The sequence below is a fragment of the Cebus imitator genome, unplaced genomic scaffold (assembly GCF_001604975.1).
Source record: "Cebus imitator isolate Cc_AM_T3 unplaced genomic scaffold, Cebus_imitator-1.0 Scaffold518, whole genome shotgun sequence".
Taxonomy (NCBI): Eukaryota; Metazoa; Chordata; class Mammalia; order Primates; family Cebidae; genus Cebus; species Cebus imitator.
The window spans coordinates 1,031,309-1,051,543 of record NW_016107833.1 but is presented as its reverse complement, the minus strand read 5'-3'; the positions used below and the strand labels follow the sequence as shown (position 1 = coordinate 1,051,543).

Here is a 20,235-nt window from a genome sequence, read left to right as displayed (position 1 = left end):
TTCTTTTGATCATAAAAAAGTTAGTTTTGGAAGAAAATTAAATGTAAGAGAGGACTGTTACTTGCAAATGCTTGTTTACTAGTTTATTTTTGTAACTGAAACGTGACTCAATAAGTTTTAAACGTTTAAAACGTTCAAACATTCACGAGCACCTTATATGAACCTCAGTATGCCTTAATTTATTAAATTAAATTTAAATGTACATTTAATGATTAACATTTTACCATAATCATACTCGTTTATTTACATATTTTTGCTTGCCTCCGTGTGTGTGTGTGTGTGTGTGTGTGTGTGTGTGTGTGTGTGTTTTGGCAACCCTCGCTCTGACACCGGTGCAGTGGTGCTGTCATCACTCATTGCAGCCTTGAACTTCAGGGCCCAAGTGATCCTTCCGAGTAGCTGTGACTACAGGTGCAAGCCACTGTGCCTGTCTAATTATTATATATTTTGTTTTTTTGAAGAGACCGTCTTGCTGTGTTGCCCAGGCTGATCTTGAATTTCTGGTCTCGAGCAATCCTCCTTCCTGCTTCAGCCTCCCAAAGTGCTGAAATTACAGGCATGAGCCTCCATACCTGGCTTGCCTCAGCATTTAAAAAAAAAGAATCCTGGATGATAGCATAACATTTTATCCCTAGATATTGAAGTTTGCATTTCTAATCAGAAAAGGACATTTTCTTTGCATAATCATGGTACCATTAACACTTGATAAAATTAAGTGATTGTTTAATATCCTCTAATATTTAGTCTATTGAAATTTCCCCAACTTGTACTCCTGTTTTGAGTCTGTGCATTGCATTTGAATGTCATGTATCTAAGTTGTCTTGACCTTAAAACAGTAATTCCTTCCACTTTTGTAAAAATCATGACATTGACTTGTTGAAAAGATCATATCAGTTGTGTAGTAGAATGTCCCATGTTCTATGTATGCCTAATATGTATTTCCCGTAAATTGGAGTTAGATTTAAGGGCTTGATTAGATTCAGGTTTCATATTTTTCGGTAAAAATACTTCATAGGTGATATTCTGTCGCATCAGGTTTAGGTAATGTCTGGTTGTTCCACTTGTGATGTTACGTTGGTTAGTGGTGACAGCTTTATCTCTTCATTGAAAAGTTGCATAGATGTGAGCCTGTTTATGATAATGTATGGATGATAAAAAGATTGGAAAAAAATATTAGTGGTCTTCAGCTCTACTTCAGGATTAGAGAGTTTTTTGTTTTTATATTTATACTTTTCTGTATTTTCCGCGATTTTTTTTTTTTTTTTTTTTTTACTGAGACGGAGTCTTGTTCTGTTTCCTGGAGCGCTGCGGCTGGATCTTGGCTCACTGCAACCTCTGCCCCCCGGGTTCAAGTGATTTTCTTGCTTCAGCCTCCAGAGTAGCTGGGACTATAGGCATGTGCCACCACACCCAGCTAATTTTTATATTTTTAGTAGAGACGGGGTTTCACCATGGTGGCCAGGATGGCCTTGACCTCTTGACCTCATGGTCCACCTGACTCAGCCTCCCAAAGTGCTGGGATTACAGGCGTGAGCTACAGCGCCTGGCCATTTTNAAAAAAAAAAAAAAAAAGAAAACTCCTTCGTGGCCATGCAAGGTGGCTCACAGCTGTAATCCCAGCACTTTGGGAGGCCAAGGTAGAAGGATGCTTTGAGCTCCTCAGGAGTTTGAGACCAGCCTAGGCAACAAAGTGAGACCACCCCTATAAAAATATGTTTAAAACTAGCTGGGCATGGTAGCATTCACCTGTATTCATAGCTACTTGGGAGACTGAAGTGGGAGGATTGCCCGAGCCCAAAAGGTCAAGGCTGTAGTGAGCCCTGATTGTGCCAGTGGACTCCAGCCTGGGAAACAGAGGGAGGCCCTATCTCAACAGGAAAAAAAAAAAAAAAAAAGCTCCTTCAAGCTAGCTTCTGTATCCTTTTATGTCCCTATCACTCTTTTTCTTTTTTTAGGAGACAGGATTTCACTCGTCACCCAGGCTGCAGTGCAGTAGCACCATCATAGCTCACTCTTGCCTTGAGACATGACACTGCACCCAGCCACACCGAACGTTGTCATTTTCTTTTCTTTTTTTAGAGGCAGGGTCTTAACTATGTTGTTGCCTAGGTTGGTCTCATACTGGGATTACAGGCATGAGCCACCATGTCCAGCTCCCATGATTCTTGGACCGCTTCTTTATTTTCTGTCATAAGAATATGTTCCAGACTCCTCTTATATTTCCCATGCCCTAGCCCTGGAATCCCCATTTCTCCAAAGAGCATTGGCTTGTTTTAGAGGAGAATGGTATTTAGCAACCAAGGCCTGAGTGCTAGATATACTCACTGCTGCTGAGGTGTCCTTTCTCCTAGGCCCTCACAGCAAAGTTAGTAAATAGATACATGTGTGTGAACTGTGTGCATATACATGTTTATACATATCCACACATGTTTTTTTTCTCTAATCATATTCAGAAACCATGAGTTGCTACTGATACTTGCCAATTCCATGCTAGTATCACAGCATTCATTATACCCTTTCCACTTCTGTAACTATAATCTAAAATAAAGAGAAATCTGCTGCCGGTAGCCACAGTATATTTGCTTACTAGCTTAATACGAGAACATATTTAAAAGTAGTTTCAGGTTTGCTGGCTCTTAACCCTGTGAAAAAGGAACTGCTAACTAGAGTTTGATGTTCACTTAACTTTTGTGTTTATCCTAAAGATCTGTACTCCAAATGTTCTGTTCTTTTTTTTTTTTTTGAGACGGAGTCTTGCTCTGTTTCCTGGAGCGCTGCGGCAGGATCTTGGCTCACTGCAACCTCTGCCCCCCGGGTTCAAGTGATTTTCTTGCTTCAGCCTCCAGAGTAGCTGGGACTATAGGCATGTGCCACCACACCCAGCTAATTTTTATATTTTTAGTAGAGACGGGGTTTCACCATGGTGGCCAGGATGGCCTTGACCTCTTGACCTCATGGTCCACCTGACTCAGCCTCCCAAAGTGCTGGGATTACAGGCGTGAGCTACAGCGCCTGGCCATTTTTCAAGATTTCTATAAGGAATGTGGAGTGCTTTTGATTATAAAAGAACTTAAAAGAATTTATTACACTTGATTGATATCTTTGGAAAATTAGATCAAAGGTTTCATTTGTTGTTCTTGTATAATTTTTTATTAATAACAAGCATTTTTACAGTCTGAAGTCTTCAAGTAAGGAAAGCTATATAAAGATGAATAGAAAATAAATCTAATGTTTATAATCATCCAGTAACAGTTAACAAATTAAGGTTTAGCTGGAAATAGGTCTAATTTAGAACTGCCCTGTTACAGTTAAATTATAACTGTATACAAATATGGTATTCCCACTTTTCTTATTGTTGGCATTAGGTGATAGTCCTTTGTGAGAAATATGGTAGATTTATTTAGGAAGAGTTATTTCTCTGAGAATGGTTCCTGCCCATAGATTGTATTAAAGAGGCAGGTAGGTCTAAGCACCAGATAAGTTTATACCAATCCTCTCAGTGATGATTGGTTCAGTGAGGTGTACTGGTCTAGATGATTTTTATAAAGTGAAATATGTTTCACAGAACCATAAAGTTGAACATGTTTTCTGAAATTATGAAGTCCAATCTTATTAAGAACAAAATCACACGAGTTTATTAATAAGAATTCTCAATGGCATAGGAAATGAAGTATACCTGGTTTTACAGGAAGAGGCTGTTTATAATCTAGATTCAAGGCCAGCCAACATATATGCTGGTGACTGACCAAATTTTGATGCCTCACCTTGAAACACAACTATAGATGGATGGTTATAGGTTTTAGACCTTCAAGGTCAAATGGACTGGGAGACAAAACAGTGGCTGATTTGCAGGCAGAAACAACTTGAGAGAAAGAAGGCAAAGAAATGTAGGCAAAGAAGTCTTGTGACCCCAGGAATTAGTTTCTCTTGAATGCAGCCTATTCTTATGATGCCAGTTATACTTCGTTTCCTGTGCCATTGAATTGCTTACATCTTTTATAATGATGACTCTTCAGTGTGGTTTTTTTTTTTTTTAATAATAAAATATTCTTTGCTTAAATGAGATTGGTTTTGATAATTTCTGGACATTTGTAACACATTCTGTAACATTTCACTTTATAAAAATAAATTATTCTGTAATTATTATCCTGTAATACATATTTCACTTTGTAATTGTTATTCTGTAGCACATATTTCACTTTATAAAATCAGTCTAAGCTGGTGTCTTAAATGTTTGTAAAAGAAACCTCCACATCATTTTTGTTGACTTAATGCATTATTAATATACCATAGCATGCTTAGCTGCTTTTCTCTGGTATTTGGGATGTTCTTTATAACTAGTTATCACGAATGTTTGATACTGTTCTCAAAATTCAGATTTAAAGGAGAAGTTTAGTTACATATCTTTCAGCCTTTTAAGGAAGTGATTAGGTTGAATTACCATTAAAAAGTAGAGATGTTAATTAAAAAAGAATTACTGCTGTGAAAGGACTTTGTCACAAATTTCTTATGGGCCTATGTTTTGACAGCTCTTTTAGTTTATAGCTGTGTGTTTCATGTATGTGTGTGTATGTGTAAAGTATACATGAATATATAATTTTATTTTAATTCTTGAATAATCTGACATGGAGTGACTGTCATACTTTTAAGATATAGGGTGCCTTTAAATCATAGTGTGCTTCCTGTTTAGTTTTTCCTGTGAAAAAATTTTACTTTTCAAATAAAGTCTGTAGGGCAAGAATCTCTTGGTCTTGCTTTCTGAGTACTGTTCCCAGTGAGAAGAACCCCACTAACAACAGATCCTCAAAAAATCTGTAGTTGTGAGTTTTTTCAGTTTTTTCTTCCAGGATTTTACAAATAAGAGGATTTATAAGCAAATTAAGCTACTATGGGTACATGTTTAAAAGTCCCTTCTGATATAATCAATGCTAAATGTAGAACATGGAAAAAGTATAGATATTATAAAGCAAATAAAAATAATCTTACAAAATAACTACTGTTAAGATTTTGATAAACTTCTTTTTATAACTTTGCTGTGTATAACTCTATATATTAATATCTTGTATCTTTTTAGTTAAGATTATTGTGATCATTTTCTCATGTTATAAATATTTTTCCCCTAGCAAGAACTTTAGATCTAAATAATAATAAAAGTTTATTTCAGGTTCTCTAAAAATGTATATTTTTTTCTGTTTCTTCACATCCTACCTATCTAGAGTCCAAAAATTCAACTTTAGATGTGGACCACTCGTTTCTACTTTAATAAAGATACTAAATTATTAATAAGTAGCGTGCACTAATTTCACATTGATTCTTGAACACTAATTTTGTTCTTTTACAAATAGTGTATGTATGTGTACATCTTTTTTTTTTGAGACGGAGTTTCGCTCTTGTTACCCGGGCTGGACTGCAATGGCGCGATCTCGGCTCACCGCAACCTCCGCCTCCCAGGTTCAGGCAATTCTCCTGCCTCAGCCTCCTGAGTAGCTGGGATTACAGGCACGCACCACCATGCCCAGCTAATTTTTTGTATTTTTAGTAGAGACGGGGTTTCACCATGTTGACCAGGATGGTCTCGATCTCTTGACCTCGTGATCCACCCGCCTCCGCCTCCCACAGTGCTGGGATTACAGGCTTGAGCCACCGCGCCCGGCCGTATGTGTACATCTTATTCTTCTTTGGCAGTTTAGAGTGGAAGGACATAAAATTGGTATAAAAATGTTGCAAATTAAAGTGTTCCACTTCTGTGTTAAGACTATTTTCCCTGCCTTGTTTTCAAGATTATGTCACCAGGATTGTTTAAGGTCAGAGTGAGCAGTGTGTGCATCAGAATACCTTAAAACACACTCCTCCTAAAATGTTTAAGGTAATGTTAATAAAGCTGTGATGGTTTAGGATTGAATTATCTCCCATCTTTACCATAGGGTAGAAGACTTTTTTAAGGTAGTAAGTACGTTAATCATAATGTCACATGATTTTAGAGCTGAGAGAAGCTTTAGAGATCATTTTGCCTACCAATTCTAAAATGGAGGTTAGACTGGGATAGAGAGGTGAAGTGATTTACCCGAGGTCAATCACCTAGGTAATGGTTTTAGCTGTTAAGCCTCTAATTGAGCATACTACATTATGCTTTTTTTTTTTTTTTTTTAAGTCATAGTATAACATCAGTAACAGAAATGAGTGTCTCCCTTTCCCCAGAAGGCTGCCAAAAGAATGAAAAGAAGTGTTTTCACTTTTTATTTGGGTACCTGTTTATGTAAAAGTGATGGATATCTAACTATATGACCAGAACAGTACTACATTGTATGAAAATGGTGTAAAAGAAGTAAAAGACTTCTCTTCCTGTTAGTAACTTTCAGACTGTAACTTTAGACTCCCAGAGTGGGAATACTGCTTTACAAAAAATGATTACATGACTATATTAAGTGGATTTTGGAGAGTTTTCATGATCTATTCTAAAACTGTTTGTTGATTGTATAATAATACGGATAAGCAGGGACAGTGAGGTAGTTTCAGTAATTAAAGCTCTTGAGGCTTGAATAAAATAGTGCAGTCTTTTTCATTAATTGCAGGATCCATAGTTTTTTGATTTCACTTTAGTGAAATCTTATAAAGAGATATGTTTTAGTGCTTGAATGACTAAACCTTTTAAAATAGAACTAAGAATCATTTTCTTTCCCAGAAAGTAGTTCTCTATTTGTACAACAATATTTATACAATGCTATTTATTCAGTACCTACTATGCCAGGCATTGTGTTAGTCACTGGGGATACAGCAGCTAACGAAACAAAGTCCTAGTCTTCATAGAGCTTACATCAAGTCTGATATGTCAGTGTGTTTGAAATAAATGTATAGTAAGGGTAAATAAATTCACGTGGCATCATTTAAAAACTTTGTAATAAGAATGTTTTAGGGCTTTCTTGGATGTAAAATGTAAAATATTTTTTGAGTGCTTGATACTTATTTTGGGAAATGTTCAGTGTTGGCCTGTGTGACCAAGAGAAATAACAATATCCATTTAAAAATATTTTTCATATAATGCTAATTTGACTGCACTTCCATGCTTTATTGCTGCAGAAGTCTACCTGGAATGCGTATGAATTAGAAAATAAATACCGCTAGGTTATGCATACAAAATTTATGAACATTCAGGCTCTAGAGTCAGACCTGGTTTGACTTCTCACTTTCATTGCTTTAAGTTATATGACCTTGGACTAGTGTTCACCTTCTGAGTTGAGTCATCTGTAAACTTGATATAATATTAAAATATAATGGAAGTGTCTACTTCATGGACTTATGAGGGTTAAATAACATAGTTCATACAAAGTTATTGATACATGAGTGTCCGATAAACGCTAGGCTGTTGCCATAGTAGATATCCTGTGTATTATATAGTATTAATATATGTTTCATATATACGATTAACATGACATCACAGATATTCAGCAGCATAACCCTTATGTAACTGGGAAATGGTTTAATCAATGATACAACTTAATTAGCTAAAACCTTTTGAAAACATTGAAGGTACTTATCACCTGCATTGTTCTGGCTACATTGTTTGTGTATTTGAGCAGAGTATCCAGATTTCCTTATTAGTTTGCACTGCATAGTCAAAAATTTACAAAGACCTTGTCAAGAACTGTGAAGAGACTGACAATTTAGCCTGCTGCAGTTTGTAGATGTTGGTAGAAGACAGGAGATTTCCCGAGTTAGACAATGGACCTAATTCATGGCACTGCAAGTGGAATGGGGTTCATATTTGTTTTGGTTTTCCTTGCCCTCCTCAAGTTCCATGGAGGTGACAGAGGAGTTCAGGTGGTTGCTACTCACATACTGAATCTTTAATAGTGGGCTGCACAGAAACCTACCTGACCTTTGTTACAGGAGAAGACCTTATCTTTATTGTATTGGCCAGTGAACACGCCTGCCCCTTTCCTCAGAATGGAGGTGTTGTCTTCTAAGACAGTTCACTATTTAATACATCCTTGAAAAGATAGTCTGGGTAAAAACCCCAGGACTTCTCCTTGCAAGATGTGCAGAAATGATGGCGGTCCATGGAGAATTGTCTCTCCAACACACCTCTGAGTAGCTAGCCTAAATGGGTGTCACAGAGCTCATAAATTAATGTTCGTGTACCTTGCCTGTTTATTCTTAAGCTACATTTTAGAAGCATTTTCTGAAATGCCCTGTGCGATATACTACTGCTTATCCTGTATTAAAATTGTATTCTCTTAACAGAAAACAAATACTGAAGGTAATGATACGCATACTGAGGTGTTCAGGAGTGACTGTACTCATGTTTTCAGCTTACTTTGATGTGCATCAAAAATTAAGTGGATGGCTGAACAGAGCCATCAGATAGATATGCTGCAAAGTAATACAGCAAAATATTGATTGTAGAATGTGAGTGATGAGTGTATGTGTTTATATAATTATCTCAATGTCTGTGTCAAATTTTCATAATAAAATGTCGGGGGAAAAGCTAGCTGTTGCCCTCCTCCACAGTTGATTCTCTTTGCGGCTGAACTCATCTTGGCATTTCAAGATAACTTTGTTATCAGTAGTTAACATCAAAATATGGATGAATGATAACAGTTTTTAAACACTGTTAGAGTGGTTTTTTTTTTTTTTTTTTTTTTTTTTTTTTTTTGTAGCTCTTCTTAGCTTACTGGGGGTTCCTTTTTGGAGAATAAAAGTCCCGCTATTTAAAAGGAAGGCATTGTTCTGAACAGTTGAATTTTATATATATGGACTGACTAAAAAGAGTATTTCATGCTGGAAAAATGTTTTTAGGCAAAGGAAGCAGGCCAGTCTCACTTGACTGCCTTCTGGGTGAGCTGCCTTAACATTTTCTAGTATTTTCGACATTTCAGGTTCTAAGATTTTTTAAAACTTAGGTTCAGACTTTTTAACTCAGAGACCACGTTTGTGTATGTTACATTTCTGTTTAATTGTAAGAATTTGGGACTAGGAGTAGGATTTTGGCTTAATGGCAGTGACAACTGTAGAGGAGTTGCAACAGAATACTTAGTGGTAGGAAAATGGTAGGGCTTCCAAAGAATGACAACCACATAATTGAAAGGTAGAAGCATTTTAATTGTAGAATTTTTCAGTATAAGTGTGCAAATAAATGTAACTTGTATGCAGTTTTGTTTTTTTATATGGGTTAGTGCATTATAAACAGTGACATCTCTAACCTAAGTTTGTATTAATACTTTTGATTAAAATGGACTAGTTCAAAAATTTTTTCCTAAATATTAAACTAAACATTTATATTGGATAAATGATAGGATTTCCTTTATTTATAGAAATTAAGTTTTAGAAATCCGTGAAACATGAATGTTTGTCTACTACATAAATTGCATCAGATGTTCACTTTGTTGTCAAAACTGCTTTTCACTTTTTTTTCAGTTTTTCAAGGTTATGTCAAGGATCAGTTTTTTTAAAAACATTTTTATTGTTTTGCATAAAGAAAAGATATATACAGTTAAAGGAATTATCAAAAAGTAAATACTCATGTAATCACCTCCAGGGTGAGAAATAGAACTTGGCCAGCATTCAGCAAAGCTCTCCTTGTGCCCTCTCCCAACTACTTCCACTGCAGGGTTAACCATTATCCTGACTTTTATGGTGGTCACTTGTTTCTCTCTCTTTTTTCTAAATTATAATTATTATACTTTTTTTTTATAATTGTACTTTAGGTTCTGGGGTACATGTGCAGATCATGCAGGATTGTTGCATGGGTACATAATGGTTTAATCACCTAAGCATTACAAAGGATACATTTTCAATTACTAAAGCAGGAGATTATTGGTTTAATTCAGGGCTTCTTAACTCTAACTTCATACCTCATTTTATATTTTGTAACGCTCCTGTTACTATCCTGAAATGAAATTCGCATACAAAATGACAAACATGTAATTAAAAAATTTAAAATATATTTGTCCTAGCTATAACAGAAAAAAAAAGTAATTTTATAATGGCATACTCATTTTAAGTTTAAATGGGCATGACTACACTAGAAGACATAATGAAGTAGTCAGATACTTGTACCCTGCTTAAGTTTGTAGGTACAGTAGGCAGATGTTTGTATCTACTTAAGATGAATACGTTTGGATTTAAGAGAAATAAGACAATAGTTATCTGAGTAGTGCTGACAGTTTTTCTTAACATTGATAAAAGGGTAAAATAAGAATATTTATGCATATAGGTAGATCAGTGTGAATGGCTCACTCGCAAATGCCTGCTAATTGTGTTGTATTGGTGATTCAGGTTTTATGAGTGGTATTGCTATTGGTAGAATAATCTTCTGTAATGGTGAACTTACCTTTTAACATTCTGAAGAAAAGAGTACACATTTTTCCTGTTCACATAATAGATGAATACTTGGAAAAGAGGGTTTTCACCAATAATTTGTGGAGGCGTATTTGAAAATTTGATGCAATTGGAACATAATGCTTCATTGTATGGGTCTGCATTGCAGAATGTCTGCTGTCCTGTTTCCTGCCCCCGCCTCCCACTTCCCACCCCGTACTCCCCATCCCCCCACCCCCCACCCCAGTAGTACCATGCAATCATAATGCCTAATGAAAATACCTTGTAAGGGGCAGTATCACCTAAAGGGTTATGTTTGTAGCACTTTTAGTATAACTTTTCTGAAGATCTTAAGATTTCATCAGGCCTTTTAAATCAGCTGAACCCAGCTCTTCAACTCATTTTACCTCCCACAAAAGTCATTGTAAAATTTTTGTGAATATTTACTTATGTATGTTTTTCTGATGCAGGATATGGCTTTCATCAGGTTCTTTAAGGATTCTGTAACTCACAGAAGTGGACCAGATATTTCTTCCCAGACCTGTTTTAGCTATTAAATCTGGTTATTCCTTTGCTAATGGTCATCAGTACTTGCTAATTTTCCATTTTAAACTAGGAGAGGAGCTCAGATTCTGAACTGTCTGCTGGGAGCAACCCTCATTGAGAGGCTTGGTTAGAGGGATGCAATGTAGCAGAAAATCTGGAATTCATTTGTTAGGTGGCTTTATTATAGGTAATTCTACATTTTACTCACAAGGGTAAAAAGTCTAGTTAAGAATTTTGTTTTGAATTGGTGGAATTTATTTTGATACATTATCATTATCTTTAGGTAATATATATTTTTATGTCTAGAAATCCCACAATTTGTACTGACAGTTTATAATCCCTGCTGGGCAATATCATGAAATGTAAATACTATTTCAGAGTTCATACAATTCTTACAGAGTTTGTTGATAAAAATTGACACAGTCATTTAAAAAATCAGTTAAAAAAATTTACCTTAGTTTGGATAATTGATTCTTTTTAAAATTGGGGAGAATTTAAATTAATAAAACATTTAAATACTAAAAACTTACATAATTATGTTTTGAAAATAAGTAATTAAAAATAATTATGGATTATTCACATTTTGGATTAGGTTTGTTCAAAATTAAAATTTTGTGGCATTTCTTTTGTCATGTTACTAAGAAATTGGGTCTTTAATCTGTGCTTGCTACTGTTAAAGTCCTAGTAAAAATTGTTCTATAAAAATTTACATTTTCAAGTGTCTGTAGTAATTACGGGTTTGAGAATGTTAAGAAATGGAATTTGTCTTTAAGACTCCTGGTTTTATCACTTCAAAACATATCTCCAGTCAGCCATTTTGTGGATTCATGTGGTAAAATGGACACATTGGAGTTTTTCATCTTTGTTCTTAGACTAGTTTTCTGGTGTAGTCAGTCAGATGCTTTTCAAAAAGAAAGAGCAAGCACCTGGGGTTGAAGAAGCAGCAAAAGGTGTATGTTGTAAATGGAATGATTAGCTTGACCATATAATGAAACAAGCAGTTCAGAAAATCATACTTTATCATATGTATGCTTTTTTTTTAAAAAAAAAAAAAGAAATATATAGGCCTGTAAAAATGCTTTTTTCTATATCTGCTTCTTCGCCTTTATATGTTTTCTTCTAATTTTTTCACTGATTTCTATCTCCTTCCTCTCATCCTAGTTCCAAATTTTTATTTCTTAGAAAATATTTTACTACTCACAGACTTGAAGCATAGGATAAAATCATTTTACTTCAGGGCTTGAAATAAGTGTCTTTTAATAACCTTACCTTTGTAAAATTTTAAAAGACATGCTTATTCTTTAAGATGGAAATAAAGAAAAGACAGCATTTATAATAGTTTTCTTTGATTCCTGCCTTCTAGCTTTTTAAAATATATATATATATAGCTTTAATGGTTAGAACTGTGGTTATTGCTTCCAACTGGAACATGTTTTTATCTTCTGCCTCCAAATTAACAGGTATTTTATTTTGTTGTCTAAATTAATCTGCATAAGTTTTCTTTAGGCTTTTCTTCAGCAAAACGGATCAGCCTTTTGGGTTCTTTGTGTTTATAATTTTATGTTGTTTGGGTGCAGAATCAAAGCTTAAAAACTTTGTATCTAGAGCATATGGCATAATAAACACTTACTAAATATGTGAATGAATAAATGGGTTGAATAACCAACAAAATTGAGTTGAAGCAAAAGCACTGATGTCATAGGGTTTAGGGTCTTCAGCTGTAGAGATTTTTGCAGTTGGCCTAGTAAAATAAAGATTGGCACTGGTTTGCAGACAACTGGGAAATTCTGATATTTTCAGCAATGTGGTAACATACTGTAAAAATACAGTTGTAGACTTCATAGATCAAAAGTTTCACAGTACTTTTTTTTTGATAGAAATCCTACATGTTTACTGGAGAAATTTTGTGAAATATAAGGAATGAAGAAGATAATACGACTTGTTTTTAAGTCTACCACCTGGAGAAAGGCAGTGTTAGTAGCCATTTGGGATATTTATGCCTGTAGATGTCAGCACATAATTAAAATTGAGATTATATACTTTTAGTTTTAAATCCTTTGTTGTTAAGAATCCAATTAAATTCTGTTTTCTGTTTAATTTTTAAACTTTACAGGCCCCTTCACAGATGTAGTCACTACAAATCTTAAATTGCGAAATCCATCGGATAGAAAAGTGTGTTTCAAAGTGAAGACTACAGCACCTCGCCGGTACTGTGTGAGACCCAACAGTGGAATCATTGACCCAGGGTCAACTGTGACTGTTTCAGGTAGCAAATCATGTTCTAAATTTATGTACATTTGAATTTCGACATTTTATGATTATGTTTTTGTTTAGTAAGGTTTCGTCTAGAGGGAGAGAAATAATTCTTATGTTAGCCTGCCTTTGCCTTTAAGGATGTCTTGTTATTGTACTGTATGCAAGCTGTTCCAAAAAATTTCTCTCATCTTCTGTATAAGGGGTGTGGTCAATTTATAAGAAATTACTGTGAATTATAAACTTTATATCTGTATTTTTCTGAGCTCACCACTACCTTCTCTTTTTTTATTATTTTATCTTTGAAAAATTACATCATTTTTCTGACTGGTCATTTTCCTTCAGATCTTGAGCATATTACATATTGCATGCAGCTATAGAAGTATGATAATTATTTTGCTTAAAAAGATACAATGCCACTTTTTTGCCTACTATGTCAAATCAGATGAGTCTTTATGTCTTTCATTGTAAATGTCAATAGTGTCCTGCTTGTGAAAACTTTATTTTTATTTTACTGCTCTCTTAAGTGTTTATTTGTCAAAGAAGTATGCTTGCCATATATGGATTGCTTACAATGCTATGCAGTTGATACTGGTACCAGAGCTAATGCCCCCTATAAACCATTTCTTTTCTCAGTCCCTCTGATTTCACTAATACAGCTGAGAAATAGGAAGCAAATACGAGAACATATATGGTTCCGTGTATTATACTTATGAGAGAACCTCTCAGGCTGCCCACAGAGACCATTTACTCTTTGTTTATAGCAATACTTCTCAACTCCCGCTACGTATTGTAATAACACAGGGAGCAGGAACACACATGGATTCATCTCTCCCAGATCGGAATCTCTGGGAGCATGGCTTAGAAATGTGTACATTTACAAAAAAAAAAAAAAACCTGGTTGATCTTGCTAAGTAATCCTAAGATACTATAATAATTCTATATCAGTTTTCAAGTCCACAGCAGAATTGGGTACAGAGAGTGAGAACCTAGGGTAGGCTTATTGAGAGTATTTAGAGGTGGAACTTGACTGCAAAGGCCATGAAGGACAGATCATAGTCAGAGTTCTTGGTGACACTAAATCTTCCCTCAGCAGGTATAGCCCAAAATCTCAAGAGCTAGGAAAAAGATGTTTTAGTGAGTCTTGAGGTAAGGAGAATAGGGAGGAGTGCTTTTCATGTTTCTTTGCTAAGTCTAATTCATCAGTTCCTGGGAAAGAGAGATGGGAAATAAGATAAAGGAAGGAATGCATGAACTCTGGATGTTGCTCTCTACTACATGTTTAAGCCTTTAGCACAATTGGAAGAAGATAGAATTCTTTCTTTTTTTATTTTTATTTTTTGAGATGGAGTTTCGCTCTTGTTGCCCAGGCTGGAGTGCAATGGCACGATCTTGGCTCACTGCAACCTCTACCTCCTGGGTTCAGGCAATTCTCCTGCCTCCTTAGTAGCTGGGATTATAGGCATGTACCACCTTGCCTGGCTAATTTTGTATTTTTAGTAGAGACGGGGTTTCTCCATGTTGGTCACACTGGTCTCAAACACCTTACATCAGGTGATCAGCCAGCCTGCCTTGGCCTCCCAAAGTGCTGGGATTACAGGCATGAGCCACTGCGCTTGGCCTTTTCTTTCTTTCTTGCCACTGTGCTTGGCCTTTTCCTTCCTCCCTCCCTTCCCCCTTCCCCCTTCCCCTTTCCGTCCCCTTTCCCCCTTCCCCCTTCTTCCCCCTTCCCCCTTCCCCTTTCCTTTCCTTTCCTTTTTCCTTTTCCCCTTTCTCCTTTCCTTTCCTTCCCTTTCCCTTTCCTTTTCCCTTTCCTTTCTTCTCCTCTCCTTTTTCCTCTCCTTTCCTTTCTCCTTTCCTTTTTCCTTTCCTTCCCCCCTTTTTCTTTTTTTTTCTTTTTTGATGGTGTCTTGCTCTGTTACCCAGGCTGGAGTTCAGTGGAGTGATCTTAGCTCACTACAACCTCTCCCTCCCGGGTTCAGGCAATTCTCTTGCCTCAGCCACTTGAGTAGCTGGGATTATAGGCATGTGCCACCATGCCTGGCTCATTTTTGTATTTTTAGTAGAGACAGGGTTTCACCATGTTGGCCAGGCTGGTCTCAAACTCCTGACCTCAAATGATCTGTACACCTTGGCCTCCCAAAGTGCTGGGATTACAGGTGTGAGCCACTGCACCTGGCCAGGAGATAATAATTATTTCAATCCACATGACTAAAAATAGTTTGTTGGTACAAACAGTTATATCTCTAGGAATCCATGCAACTATGCAGAATGACTTTTTCTTTAAGGGGCACCTAGATTGCTGGTTTCTGTGTATTTATATTTCTTGAAAATTACGTATCAAGGCACTTTCTCCCACAGAAACCTGACTTACTAAGACTTCAGGCGAACTAGTTACTGATTACACAAGCATGCCCTTGGATTGGCCTACTCCAATTAGAATTTAGCTTTTTCAATTTTTAGTGTAGTGTATTTCCATTTACAGTCACTCGAAGCTATGCTACTTCCAGCATCCTCTGATTAATTCTCTGTACTGCATGCTCATTTCTCTTTTTCCCGTGTTCCTTTTTGAATTTGCTTCTTTAATTTGTCCACATTTTTACATATGTTTTTTGAGATCGTCTTTGTCTTGTTATGTGGTTTGCAACCTAAATTAGTGTAACTGCTATAAACTTAACCATGTGTAAATTTTCTTTTTAGTCACAAATTTTCAGTTCATAGTGATTAGCTTGTAGTGATTGCTCAGTGAAGGTTGCTAATGGAATTTTATTTTGCTTAGGCTGTATTCTGAGGCATTTTATCTTGTACGTTTCCTACTGCCATGTATTGGACCCCTTGAAAAAATTGTCTTAACCTTGATGTCAGTTAATGGACTTCTCAGACACACCTTATGAATAAGATTTTCTTATGTAATTGTTTTTTCTTGCATTTATTTACTTGTGTTTGTCTTTTTGAAAGTGTGGAGATACATGTTAGAAGTAATCTAATGTTAGGGAAGTAACTTCTATAATACCATATATATATTTTGTATAACTGTTGATTTATTCTTTAGTCTCTTATATTGGACTCATGTTACATAAATTTAGCATGACTTACCACCACATGGAACCTTGGAAAAGTTAAAAGATGAGAAATTATAAATGCTTAAAAATTTTGAATGTTATTGATACTGTACAATAAATTTTAGAAATCAAGAGGCTATGTGGTTTCCTTGTGTACTTCTGTTATTTTAGAAGATTTAAATCATAAACTGAAACAGATGTTATTTAAAAAACATTTTTGAAAAATCAATTATATTAAAACAATACATGGGCTGGGCGCTGCGGTTAACACCTTGTAATTCTAGTGCTTTAGGAGGCTAAGGAGGGTGGATCTCTTGAGTCCAGGAATTCGCTACCAGTCTGGGCAAAACTACGAAACCCTTTCTCTACAAAAAATATAAAAATTATCTGGGCATGGTGGCATGTGCCTGTAGTCTTAGCTACTCAGGAGCCTGAAGTGGGAGGATTGCCTGAGCCCGGGGAGGTTGAGGCTACAGTGAGTTGGGGTCGCACCACTGCACTGCAGCCTCAGCGACAGAGTGAGACCCTGTTTTAAAACAAAAAATATGTGGTAGTGAGGTTTTAAGTTACTGAATATTTCTCCTTTAAATACCCCAGTTGTATAATTTTTAAATCAGAAAACACTGAAATGAAGCCTAAATTCATATTATAACTAGTTTTAATAACTTAGTAGATTTAGTCTGAGCAGATAGGCATTACTGTAGTTACATGTTGGCAAAGTTTTGAAAATTTTCACAAGCTAAGTTTAGAAAGGGCAACCATAGATTTGTATTTAATTTTTAATTGCTACTGCTTATTTTGTTGGTTTTGAAAGACTTAGTAAAGTAGAAAGGCAATTTAAAACTAATTGGAATTCATTGAGTTGATTCTGGATTCTTAAACGTTCCAATGTTTGGTTTCTTGAACCCTTTTTGGTTTTCTTTAAATTTGCATGTTTGTGAAGTAAAGGAATGATACTGGTGCCAGATATTGTTTAAGACAAATCCCAGACTTGGTATAATTTAATCTGTAATCTGTTTCAATGTGTATCTTTCAAACATGCAGGAGATAATTTAATGTATTCTTTTTTTCTTGTTTAGTAATGCTACAGCCCTTTGACTATGATCCAAATGAAAAAAGTAAACACAAGTTTATGGTACAGACAATTTTTGCTCCACCAAACACTTCAGATATGGAAGTTGTGGTAAGTACAGAAGAAGAGTTTATTTTGGGGAATGGAGTTTTAAACTGTGGGCTTTGTTTAGCACTCAGTAGAAAAACTTAATTTCTAAAAACTAGAAGTTAAATTTAGATTTTTTAAAAATCTGCCAATTTCTTCATTATAGATAATTTTAATTTTAAGAATGAAAGAATTTTCAAATAGTATTTTTTTTAAGAAACAATTTAGAAATGCTGCTACTGGCTGGGTGCAGTGGCGTTCACCTGTGTAATCTCAGCACTTTGGGAGGCCAAGACAGGAGTATCTCAAGCCCAGGTGTTTGAGACCAGCCCAGGCAACGTGACAAGACCCCATCTCTACAAAAAAGTTGGATATAGTGTTGAATGCCTGTAGTCCCAGCTACCCAGGAGGCGGGGGAGGATTGCTTGAGCCCAGGAGGGGCCACTGCACTCCAGCCTGGGAGACAGAACAAGACCAACTGGAATAAAAGAAAAAAGAAAGAAATGCTGCTACTGAGAAGGTCCTGTGGTTGCTAGTGATATCATCATGATTTTAATGGATGGTGATAGTAACTCTAGGACTATATAGAGGTTCTGTGACATTAGCCGATAACGATGGCAGGGTGATCAATAAAGAATGCACCAGTGTATTTCAGCCAAGCCAAGCAGCTACACTCATCATTTAGCTGTCCTGGGTGAAACTTATTTACCATGATCATACCCTGTATGTCTCATGTTTGGTTTTGTTTATTTTTAGTGGAAAGAGGCAAAACCTGATGAATTAATGGATTCCAAATTGAGATGTGTATTTGAAATGCCGAATGAAAACGATAAATTGGTAAGTAGGAAAATGTAAAAATATTGGAAGCTGTTGAGCTTTCACTTCCTTTGAAATTCCTTTAATTTTCCTTCTGTTTTTGGCCTTTGTGGTGTGTGTGATATGGTTATTTCACTTGATAAGACTCAGTGCTTACGTAAGTTTTAAAAAACTTGGTATGCCTTTTTAAATTTTATAACATTTTGTTTATTTAAGAAGAAAGAAAGACTCACTTTTAGGTCCACACTCCATCCTGGAGAAGAATCATTTAAGTCTACCAATTTTTTGTGTCTTAAACCCACTACAAATTCTTTTTTAGAATGAGATGTGTATACTTAATTTAAAAATACATATAAATTGCTTTTTTGGCCACTATGTACCAGCAGCCTGGGGATAAAAAAATCGTTTACATAGACTGTTTATTCCAGGTTTGGCTGTTGCCTGGTATTTTGGTCACTTTTGTTTTTAGTGAAATCCATCTGATTGTATTCTTTAGTAAATAATTATTGCTGCTTATCATTAGTGTAAATCAAATACAGTTTTGGGGGACTGAGGGATATATGTGTTTATTTAAAAACAAACAGTCTGTGAATGTACAGAGTGGGTTATGGTCACTTACCTTGTCCTTTTTCCTGTCTGGATCGCAAATTTGAATTTTTCCTATGCTAAGAGAGACTTGAAAGATAAGTGTTTCTGTGTGTGTGACTTAATATATACAATAATATGGATAAATAAAATTGTTTGGCACAATTTAGTTACAGTCTGACATGAATACTGCCTTAATCTGGTAGCCGTTTGCCCTATTGAAAAGTAAACATGCAGATTAAATACATGGGCTCAGTTATTGTGTTCCTCTTTCAGAATAAGCAGAAATGAAAATGTCTCTGATAATTAGGTGTTGACCAAATTATTTTTTGAATTTTAAAAATGGCTCTTTTAAGTGGTTTTGGAGGTATTTACTAAAAGCAAAAAAATGCAAGTATGTATACTGTCTCTGTAAAGTGAGTGGTAGTTGGCCTGTGTATGCTTCCCATTTGGAGGTTTTCTTTATTTTTTGCTTAGGCTGAGGGAAGCTAATTAGCTTGCACAGCTGTTACTGTTGAAACCAAGAAAACAAAACAGCACATTGTCTGGATTGACTTTTTTATTTATTTTATTTTTTTATTTTTATTATTATTATTTTTTTTTGGTGCCGTGACTTGGATTGACTTTTTTGAAAAAACATTGGGATATTTTCTTACCTAGAGTTTTATGTCATTTTTTACGGTAATTTAGTCAACATAAATCTTTCTTCTGTCTGGGCTTCTACTATGCTCTAGATAGCACATACTTTGAGATGTGTGAAAAGCGTTGGAACCCCAGGTATTTGATACTGCTGATTAAGAGTAGCCTCACTGGTTTGGAAACCTAACCAGAAGTTGATGGAAATGATACGGCAATGACAGTTGAACCTAGCCATTTACACATCTTGGGTGAGAAGAGCAGTTATGCCTACCTATTTGTCTAGCCCATGGTAATCCAAGAAAGTAGTTTTGCGTCTGTTTTAGCGCTTGAACAAATACTGAATGGAGTTCCCAGAGTCCCCTGCCATGAAACTTGGGCAGAAGTAGTTTGAGCCTGGAACTTTTTCAGAGCACATATTACTAGTAATCTCTAAGTTGTTAAGTAACTTCAAAGTACTCTAGATAATATCTGATTCTGAGCCTTGATTAGCTAGCTGCGGAATGTATTTTCACTAACTGGATTATCTGGACTTGTATATTGTAGGGAATATCTGCTAAAAATAATGATTTTTAAAAAGATTTATTTTGAAACACTTTAAGCACCTAGAACAGTAGAGAGGAGGAGTACAATGAACCTCTGTGAACTTATGAGCAGCTTTAACAATGACTAGTTTGTGGTTAAGCTTATTACATATAAATCCTATTACTTCCCATCTTAGGTATTGTTTAATACCTAAGACTTGGTGTAATTTAATTTGTAACTGTTTCAATGTATATCTTGCAAAGTACTTAAAAAAAAGAGATAAAAGAGTTTTAATGATAATACTATTATGCCTTTAAAAATTTAGCGTATCCTTAA

At 35.6% G+C, this 20,235-nt stretch overlaps 1 protein-coding gene across 3 annotated transcripts in view; it reads left to right on the top strand.

Moving 5' to 3' along the window:
- VAPA (VAMP associated protein A) overlaps positions 1–20,235 on the top strand; it is a 51,040-nt gene that overhangs the window by 8,294 nt on the left and 22,511 nt on the right. For all 3 annotated transcript variants that reach the window (XR_001820528.2, XM_017514169.2, XM_017514168.2), the window contains exons 2-4: positions 12,977–13,129; positions 17,258–17,361; positions 18,094–18,174. Coding sequence is in view for 2 of the 3 variants with exons in the window: in XM_017514169.2 (XP_017369658.1) it covers positions 12,977–13,129; positions 17,258–17,361; positions 18,094–18,174 (338 nt within the window). In the remaining variant the exon portion in view is untranslated. The remainder of the gene's footprint in view (positions 1–12,976; positions 13,130–17,257; positions 17,362–18,093; positions 18,175–20,235) is intronic.